The sequence below is a fragment of the Pelodiscus sinensis genome, chromosome 6 (genome assembly GCF_052426305.1).
Source record: "Pelodiscus sinensis isolate ZL-2025 chromosome 6, ASM5242630v1, whole genome shotgun sequence".
NCBI classification, from domain to species: Eukaryota; Metazoa; Chordata; order Testudines; family Trionychidae; genus Pelodiscus; species Pelodiscus sinensis.
In genome coordinates this window covers 18,486,758-18,497,319 of record NC_143057.1, presented here as the reverse complement: position 1 = coordinate 18,497,319, position 10,562 = coordinate 18,486,758, and the positions used below count along the sequence as shown (strand labels likewise).

At 38.2% G+C, this 10,562-nt stretch overlaps 1 protein-coding gene across 7 annotated transcripts in view; it reads right to left on the bottom strand.

Moving 5' to 3' along the window:
• Window positions 1–7,158: 7,158 nt before the first annotated feature.
• ELAVL2 (ELAV like RNA binding protein 2) overlaps window positions 7,159–10,562 on the bottom strand; it is a 201,619-nt gene continuing 198,215 nt past the window's right edge. For 6 of the 7 annotated variants that reach the window (XM_075931470.2, XM_075931478.2, XM_075931476.2 and 3 more), the window contains 2 exons: window positions 10,353–10,391; window positions 7,159–9,857 (listed from right to left, as the gene is read on the bottom strand). In XM_075931470.2, the coding sequence (XP_075787585.1) occupies window positions 9,527–9,857; window positions 10,353–10,391 (370 nt within the window). In that variant the 3' untranslated portion in view covers window positions 7,159–9,526. The remainder of the gene's footprint in view (window positions 9,858–10,352; window positions 10,392–10,562) is intronic. The other variant, XM_075931474.2, reaches the window with a different exon arrangement.

The following is a 10,562-nucleotide window of genomic DNA, read 5'->3' as shown; positions in this document are numbered from 1 at the left end:
ATGTGTGGAGACCCACAGATTTGTATTTGTATCTGCATGGGGCTCTAAATCTGCTCCGAGCTAGGGATGTAAAATCTAGGGATTTTAGAAATTGTTTTAGTAATTGTGTAGCCGCAATAATTTTTAGCCACTTCTCCCCGGGGGCGAGGCCAGCAGCCCATGTGCTCCCAGCTCCAGCCGCATTCCCGGGGAGCCCCTGGCCATCCTAGCTGCTGCCTCTGATAGAGAAAGCAGCGTGGGGTGGCTGACAGCTCCCCTGCATTCTCTTCATTTAAAGCTCGGACTGGTGGACTGGGACTGAGCCTTCCTGCCGGTCCAAGTATAAAATGCAGAGCATGCAGGGGCAGAAGTTGCTGGAGTTAACCAGGATCTTTATGGGATAAACAATCACTTATTGGTTAAATGGTTTGCAGACTAGCTGCTAACATCCCTAATAAAATCTTGTTTAATTGGTTAACTGGTTAAGTGTGATTAAGCCAATTAAAGGCAGTCCAGGTGGACTGTTCTGGCTAGACTGGAGAAGCCCTGTCTACAGTGGGCCCCACGGGACTGGAGCAATCCCCTGCGCGCAGCAGGCAGACAGCTGCTTCAGCCCCCACCTATTAACTGGAAACTGTAAGCCTCAGTCTTTAAGAGTGATGTTGATCGGTTAACCTTTCACACATCCCTGCTTTGAGCAGTGTAAAATACCAAGATCTCAAATAAATACTGGTTTGCGTTTCCAGATAGCCACTGCCGAATAAACTGGTGTTTGGTTTTAGTTCAATTCTGAGCAGACCCACATCAAATCACAACTGACCTGGACAAGCTTGCAAAGCATCTGCACTATGGTTGGATGTTTCTTGGCATCAATACCTTTTCATTGCTAATGTCTCCCTGTCGTCTGCATGATGTGAAGGGATATTACTTTTACTGGAGAGGAATGGAGGGAGATACTGAGGGGTTAATATGGGAAACAAAGGGATGGGAATAAAGTGAGATTTTGAAGGGAAATAAAAGGATAGAACACAATATAGTTAAAGGAAGAGGAAAGAGGCAATAGAGTCTAGCAAGAGGTACAACAGGAATGACATTATAAAAACAAGGAGAGAGATCCACCAAGATTGGAGACAGGAAAAAGCAAACATGAAGTGAGAGAAGTTACAACAGCAAGTGAAACCATTCATTTTTGTCAGATGTGTGTCTTTTGAAGCATTTTGATATATGTGCTGGTGTTTAACTGCAAGAACCTGACATGCATGTCTTTGGAATGCATCATATCATACCAAATGACACATTTTCAGACATTTCTCGTGGAAGGAACATCCAGAAGCTACTTACAAGTGTTTTAGCCCACTGATCCTCAACAATTAACATTTTCTGCCCTGCTCAAGACTGATTTGCTTGAACCTGTCAATGTGGGCCAAGTCAAACAACTGCCTACTTTGCCGTAAACACTCTTACTTTCAGCAGAGACTAATTTTTGGTGCTTCGGGCTGAACCATAAGCTTTTATCTTTAATGTGTAATGGAAAGGCATATCTGCAAAATGGACAGGGAAAGCAAGAGACAAGTTCTATTCCCAGCTCAGTCACTGATTTATAGTATGATGCTTGCAAGTCACTTCCATTCTTTACGGTTTCTGTTTCTTCTACAAACTCACTTCGCCTGCCTTAATGTACAAGCTCTTTGAGTCAGGGACTGCCTCTTACTGCGTGTTCATACAGCAGTAGTACAATGGCACGTCTACTTGGTTGGGGCCTTTAGGTATTTCCTTAAAACTATGAACATTAATTGTGAGGAATCTTAAAATGATTCTGTTAGACAGGGCTTCCCTTTCAGTGGGATCAGCACATCATAGCTTACAACAATTAACAAGTTAGTTTAAGGTAAATCAGAAGTTTGTATTCTTTAGTTATACCTGGATAAAAACGGCAAATATCCCTCCTTCCCTTCAAATTTCTCTTTGAGATACTAGAAAGTTTTGCAAGTCTGAAGTTGTGAAAACAAAACGTGGATACTGGAGCTCTTAGCAATGAATTTGCAACATGGATCAGTTACTTTCTGAAACTGATTTAACTAGGTCTCTGGAGTAAAACTTTTCAGACAGGAATACCAGCTGTCAAATAAGAGACAAGAAGCCTGAACTAAAAGATGCAACTCAACTGCTTTAGTCCACCAGATTAGAGCCAATATTAATCAAGGACAGAAAAAAATCTTCATGAGACCACAGTGAACTCACTTATATGTTGTTAAGTGATATAGTTCATGTTACACAACTCAATTGTGCCAGATTAACTTTTTATAACTATTTGATTTTAAAGAGCATCAGGAGGAGGCCAGGGGACAGGAAGTCATGGGGGGGGGGGGGGGGGGAGTACCAGATATACAACAAGGAAATTGTCACCTGCTATTCCTTAAAGTAATAGAATTTGCTGAAGTAGGCTACACCAACACAGAAGCTGTAGCAATAATTACCGAAAAAGCTCCAACATGATCTCAGCAGGTTTGACACGATTAGACTAGACCTTAACATTGTCAAAAATGAATCAATGAAAGACTACTTTCAGAGCTGCCATCTTGAAGTCATCAATTTATATTTATTGGATTTTACACAGTTTCAACTCTAGTTATTGTTAATAGTATTAACATTCTAGTTCTTTTTTTTTTATAAATGCTATACACCCTGAAAGGAGAAAATACACCTTACCATGTAATTTTAAGCATGATAAGTCTCAGGAACAGAACAGTAGAATGGAAAACAGGACAAGTTATTCAGATTTGATTTCTCTCAAGTGCAAGAATCATTCCATGCATTACCACAATGCATCTGGTTACTTTGAACACTCCACATATGATGCAGAGTTTTAATGATTAATCCTCTGTATCAGCAGCCATTAATATCATTCTGGAAGCAGCCAGATGTCGTCTTGGTCATTTGTTACTGAAACAAAGGATTTTTTTCAAATGAGTTTAATAATGAGGAATTCAATGCAAAGATTAAGTTTCATGTTGTAGTTCTGAAAGCTCTGTTGATGGCAAGTTCCTGGTAATTCATTTTATATACTGCTGTGGTTATTGGTTCAGATACATAAGCTGCTACTGTGCAGGTCTGGCAAGCACAAGTCCAACTGAAAATAGGGATGTTATTTCAGCCCTGCAGCAGTTAGAACCTCATTTCTAGCCAAAGCTTTAGTACAAAAACTGAGATGCTCTCATGACAAAGCATGAAATTAACAATAACTTTGTTATAGCTTTATGTGGTAAGTAATCAATTTTTTCAGTCAACATTTGAAAGTGGTTATAAATCATATGCATTAACTCAGTATTTCTAAATATTCACCAGAGTCTTAATATGAAGACTGTGACAAACACACATATGTTCATTTCCTAACTTCTGTGGCACAAGCCTTTCATTCCTAGGTCACTCACTTCAATCTCATCTAGGATAGTTACGAAGAACAAAACAGTTGATGGCTGCTTGACAACCTATATGAAATGCATTTATGCCCAGGATGGGCAGGAATGGTGTCCCCAGCCTCTGTTTGTCAGAGGCTGGAACAGATGACAGGAGAGGGATCACTTGATTGCCTGTTCTGTTCACTCCCTCTGGGGCATCTGGCATTGGGACACTGTAGGAAGACAGGATATTGGCCTAGATGGACCTTTGGTCTGACCCAGTCTGGCCGTTCTTATGTCTGTCCAGTTTCTAACACATACATGCCCACAAAAGTAGTATGAATTGGATAAATGGACTGTAAGGTGGACAGAAAACTCACTACGTTGTTGGGCTCAGTGGGTTAGTGATCAATGGCTTGATGTCTGGCTGGTGGTCTGTATCAAGTGGAGAGATCCAAAAGTTGATTCTGGGGCCAGTTTTGTTCAACATCTTTATTAATGACCTGGATGAGGGAATGGAACACACCCTCAGCAAGTTCACAGTTGACACTGAGCTAGGGGGAAGATGTCGATACATTTGAGGGTAAGGATAGGGTCCAGAGTGACAGACAAATTGGAGGTGTGGGCCAAAAGAAATCTGAGGAGGTTCAACAAGGACAAGTGCAGAGTCCTGAACTTGGGAAGGAAGATCCGAAGCATTGTTACAGGTTGGGGACTGACTGGCTAAGCAGAAGTTCTACAGAAAACGACCTGGGGATTACAGTGGATGAGAAGGTGGATATGAGTCAGCAGTGAGCCCTTGTAGCCAAGAAAACTAATGGCATATTGGGGTGCATTAGTAAGAGCATTTCCAGCAGATCTATGGAAGTGATTATGCCCTTTTATTCGGCAGTGATGAGGCCACTCCTGAGCATTGCAGCCAATTCTGAGCCCCCCATTCGAGAAAGGATGGAGAAGGACTGGAGAAAGTACAGCTGAGGGCAATAAAAATGATTAGGGGGCTGGAGTACAAGGTATGAGGAGAGGCTGAGGGATTTTTGGCTTATTTAATCCAAAGAGTGAGGTGGGATTTGACAGCAGCCTTTAACTACCTGAAAGTCGTTCTAAAGAGGATGGATAGAGGCTGTTCTCAGTAGTGACAGGACAGAATGAGGAACAATGGTCTCAAGATTCAGGGAAGGTTGCCTAGATTGGATATTAAGAAAAACTATTTCACTAGGAGGGTGGTGAAGCACTGGAATGGGTTACTTAGTGGTGATGGAATCTCCATCCCTAGAGGTTTTGAAGTCCTAGCTTGATAAAGCCCTGGTTGGGATGATTTAGTTGGGATTGGTCCTCATTTTAGCAGGGGGTTAGACTTTATGATTTTCTGAGATCTCTTCCAAAACTATGCTGCTATGATTACTGGACGTTATGCTCAGCGGTTTGAAAACACATTCTTACTTATCACTGAAAGTAATTCTTTTCCCCCCAGACTAGAGCTTTTGAATTCCGGTGGGACGTTTGCCCTGCTGATGGCCATGTTTCAAACATCTTCTATATTAGACTGTACTTATAAGTCACTAATCCAGTTAAACTGCACTTCTTATAAATGCCAAATCCATTGTGTAAATCTCCAAATGCTTTTCTGATCTGACATGAATCTTTAATTGTAATTTAATTTTCCATATTACAAATTCATGAACAAAGAGGGGATTTAACACAACAAGGTGCTGCACAGACACAGAATTACTCAGGTCCTTAAGGAGGGGCTCTGGACAGGGGGCTGGAGTTACAACGGTGCAGGTGTCAGGATTGGAGGCGCTCCGGGCTGGGGACTGCGTGGATGTGTAGGCTGTATACCGAGTGTGATGGCCCTAGCTCTTACCGTTAAGGAGAAGTTTTTGAACTAAAACTCTCAAATATAAAATACTGTGCTTCAAAAGAAATTACTACCTCCAACACAACCTTTGCCTCTCCCATCCTATTTCTCTCTTGATTAGGAAAGCTTAGATCCATTATAAAACTCATGTCTGTATAATTTCACATGGAACTTTTAGATTTATTTAGTAGTATTAAATAACTATTAATCAGAAATTAATTGGGTAAACACATTAAAAAGTTGACAGCAAACAAAACGTTCTTTTGTAAAACTGCAGATATAACAACTTGCATTTGAAGTTATATTCCCACTTGCAAACTTGATTGCATTTTCTTCATGTACACAGCATTTTGAAATATAGGCATACAGTATTAAAATAGGCCTTCATGTACACATATTTCACTTTACATATAGTTGAACTTAATAGCTTCACTGAAAAATACTGGTTTGAGTGAAATGTATATTGAAGTTATCTTTCAATGAAAGCATGGGACTTAAAACATAGGTTTCCTTTCCCCTAATGTGAAGATTTGTCCCTGCTGAGACAAACTCAAAATAGCAACTCTAGCACAGAGTTAAAAAACCCACAACCTATATTTGCTGCCAGGCAGAGTAGCTCTTACATTCTCTTTTCAGGTCTCCAGCCAGTAAAGGAGATGTTTATTACAGGGCTACTCAAGACGGGGCCCAGGGCCTGCATGCGTTTGCTTGTGGCTCACGGTGTGTTTTGGATTTACACGGGGCTCAACATGCAACCTGCGGGTGGGAGCCAAAACAAACAAACAAAAATAGTCAATATAATGGTCTTCTGTTGATATGCATTTTAGTAGCTAAATTTCTGGACTGTCATTGCTCATTAAAAGTGCTGTCGTGTGGAAATCAGGTAAATATTGCATTTTATTAATATCAGCAGAATAGACTTAAATGGGGCCTATGTGTCGTGTAGTCTTGCCTTAATCTTGTATTCATGCCAGTCAGTGTGAATTAATTCATTTGCATATATATGCAACCACACTTAAGTTGCAGCCCTCAGCATGTGCTGTATCATTGTGGCCCCCAGGGCTTCCAAAGTTGAGTAGCCCTGGTTTATTACATGAAAGTCACAAGTGTATTATTTTATCTTAAGCGGACTGAAGCTTTCTCTTAACACCATAATTATAAATTAAAGAACTAATATCTATATCTAATTTTCCCTACCTCCATACGAATTCAAGTAAACCCCAATGGAACTCCCAGAATATCCATCAAAGCAGCACATTAAAAACACATCATATGGTTATGCATCTCAAAAACAATGAAATTAAGTGGAAAACCAAGGTGGAAGGAAATTAGGACTATGGTATTAAGAAGAACAGCATATTAGGATATTACAGATGTTGGATGTGTTCAGGGAATGGAAGTGAACAAAGTGAGTGATAAAACATTTAAAAAACAGACTAGTGGAAGAGCATTAAATACTGACTGGGAACCCTCACCACATACATTTCTATTTAATCCATCTTCCTTCTTGTATGTCCCCCGTATACATAAAAAAAGGGTTAAAAGTGGCTAATATTGTAAAAGAATAAGGTTTTTTTTACTATCTCTATGCAGTAAACTTAGTCCAATTTTCTTCCAGAGTTGCACTCATCCTAGGTGTGCTATTGAACTTATGACATTCAGATGCTAGAGAACAAAAAAACTGTCTGCAGAGATCGTGCTGAGTTCTGTCATTTACCCTAGCACAAGATTGGAATAACTCTAGTAAAGCCTATGGAGTGATTCGGGATTTATCTTGATTTAACTGAGAGCAGTATTTGGCAATGCTATTTTCACCTCTTGTTCTACAACCTGTCCCCTAGAAGAAAACCTTTCCCCTATAAGAAAGCATAGCCATTAAAGCAGAGGAGAATGTTAAAAAGATCTGCTCATCAGACTGTCTTCCCTTCAACTTTGTTTATTGATGTACTGAACATGAAAAAGTACAAAGGATCCAAACACAAAAGAAAACATGTACAGCCTCTTAAATACTCAACAGAATATATTTTCTATTCCAACAGATGTGAAGTAATACTGTACAACTTCAAATAAATACCAGCCTTACATTTTATTAAGTGCTCTGATAAACACTGTAAAGTGAAGCCCAATTTACATGCCTTCTCATCAATGCCTTTATTTACTACCAAAGTATAGGAAAGAAGCATGTAGCTACTGTTTTCCCCATATTGGAAAGTTTATTTTCTAAAGTATATACAAGTTTTAATGCAGAGGATTAGCGTCAACAATCTAAGTGCACCTAAGAATGAGAAAGTGCTCACGAAGTCAATTAAGTTTTGAATAGCATTGAGTGGGTTAGCATGAAAACTCGCTTATTCACTTTAGCACGCGCTTCACAGTATATGTACTGTATTATACTGAAAAATTTATAACTACAGTTTAAAAGAAGAAGAACCAAAAGCAACTGCAAAGATAATGTACAACTATGTTATGCATAGCACATTGCTTGTTCTAAGGGGAAGCATATGAGCATCTCAGTTTATACAAAAAGCAGGACGTATCTATATAGTTGTCAGTGCATCCTGGTGAAGGCATTATAACCCTCAGCTTTTTAAAAAATTTATAAGCTAGATGCTAATCAGAAAATATTTTGTATTTTTCTTAAATTTCTTCAATACATGGTAAAGACTTATTTCCCCAAATAGTGACTTAAGCATCATACAAAGTTAAATTTAATAGCATACAGGTATTTATGATTTTTGTATGAAAAATGTAAGGAAATTTGTTCAAATCCTATGGTTATACTTATTTTCACCACAAACATATATAAACAAAAATGTAGCATCACCATAAACAGCTGAAGCTAGACTATCTACAGACAAAATTAGCAACAAATCTGATGCACTGTAAATTCAAGTCCTCAGGACAATGAAAATGAATAAACAGACCTCAAGTAACAATGTTAATGCCATTTACAAAGGAAAAAACTCATACGGAAACATTCAAAATCTGAACATCACTTGGCAATGTAAGTAAAATTTAAACCAAAACCAAAATTAGCTGAAAGGTTAATAAACGCAAGGTCTTATTTACATTACACAAAGCTCAGGTGTTAGCCTTGAACGTAACTTTCAAAATACCTTCAAATATATCCAACTCAGACTGCTTTTGCTGATTTGCTGCAGTGCAAACCATGTGCAATATCTTTTCTTAAGACAAAACAATTCTTCAAACAATACTGTAAGTACATCACTAAACACCATGAGCTCTATCTGAAGGGAATTCTTTAGGAAGAACAGATTTTTTTCCCCATCTTTCAGTAATTTAAATTTCTTGCCTGCTCATATATTTTTTTCAAATTTTCATTTGTTTCAAAATCACAAATTAATGTGAGCCATCCATCACAGAATAACCAGGATGATCAGAGATTTCACTGATGATTACAAAAATGAAACCAACAGTGTTTCCCATTGATTCTACAACTTAATACAAAGATCTCAAAAGTATTTCTACATCATAAATCTTTCTAAATTTCCCCCAACCATTGCAAATTTCCTGGTAAGTTCTAAAAGCTCACTAGGTGTCATATGAAGAGATTTCTCAAAGTATTCAAGTCAAAATATTTGTTCCAGGACCAGTAAAAAGTTTCTCCAAATTTTTCTTTTTTATAAAAATAGATGCTTTTTTTTAAACCCACATCAAAGAGGCTCTTATCTCTTTGGCAAGGTACTGCTTTACGAAAAGTTCTCCAGTATTCTTACAATAAGCTTTTATTATAATGTACCCCCCTTCCCCAGCCCAAATTATAATTACAAAATAAATACTGTTTATAACTGTATAAATAAAATGTAAACTTCAACATACTTTTCTTGAACAGACAGAACAACAATGCATTAAATGTAAATTAAACAAAAAGATAATCAGGAAAACATAAAAGAACCAACTGAGGGATTACAACACGAAGCCTCAATATTTACTCACAGGTTCAAGGCAGCTATGTAAAAAGAAAAGAAATTTCTTCCCTTAGCTGAGTCATTTTAAAAGGTCCACCTTCTTCAAAGAAGGCAATAGAATGCATTGTGACAGGTAAAAACCCTGTACCTCTTGTCCATATTCAAACATAAAAGATATTTTAAGAAGTTTTAATTCAAATACTAGCAATAAAAAAATCTCACATATTCTTAGGATGCTAAGTAGTCGTATTATCCCCATTTGAACACTGACCTACAAAGACATTTACTAATGTATAAAGTTTCTCTTAACTTGCCTTTGTTGTATAGTTTTCTTATATAAATGGACTGAGGATAACTCATTAGGCTTTGTGCGTTTTGTTTGTTTTAAAGGAGACCTGCAAGACTCTGTCCCCAAGACGGTATCCATTCAGGCTGGCTATTGCCATGGCTGCCTCATCATAGTTTGTCATAGTCACAAATCCAAAACCTTTGCATTTGTTTGTGTTAAAGTCACGGATAACTTTCACATTGGTTACTGCTCCAAAGGGTCCAAACATTTGCCACAGAATGCTCTCATCTGCATCAGGTGCCAAATTGTACACAAAAATGCACCATCCTGTTCCTGCATGTCCAGGGATATTAATTCCGGCCAAACTGGTCATTCCATCAATGGTCATTGGAGAAAACCTACTAAATGTGGGAAACAAAGAATCAAAAATAAGAATAAAAGACAGACCATTTACAGTCAATTCCCCCAAAGATTTTTTAAAAAGCAAACAGACATTTACAGTTTGCATGAACACACCAACGAATCAAAAGTTAATATTGTAAATTACATTCAAAGTGTGCAGGGACTATGCACGATGCTGATTGGCACTACACAAGTGAGGAACGGTGTCTGGCTAGAACAAAAACAAAAAAAAACAAACATGCCAGAAACTGATGATTAATGATTATAACCAAGGGAAATTCCATGGAATAGGATAAGAGAGGTTCTCCCTTTAGTGAACGATGCACTGAAATGAAAACTGTTTCAGTTTAACGTCTCAACATGCAAAAGGAACCCAACGTAAGTTTTAAAGGGGGGGGGGGGGGGCGGGGAGTATTTACAATACTCCAAAATACTTTCTGTAAAGAACTAGTTTGTTGAAAAGTTATTATCAACCTAATATGATTCTTTATTACCTCTTTACTCCATAAGCCATATTGAGCAGATTGTCCAACCTGCAAAACATTTAGCAAAGTGTTCAGTCTTTGGATTCTCTTCCCAGGGAGCTTGGTATACTATTGCCAGCTTCCTTGAACTGTATCCACAGAATGTGTATGTGAAGTCTGAAAGTTGCTAAGAACTGTGACGTTATTTTACCATGCATGACAGGGTTACTGCAAGAACAG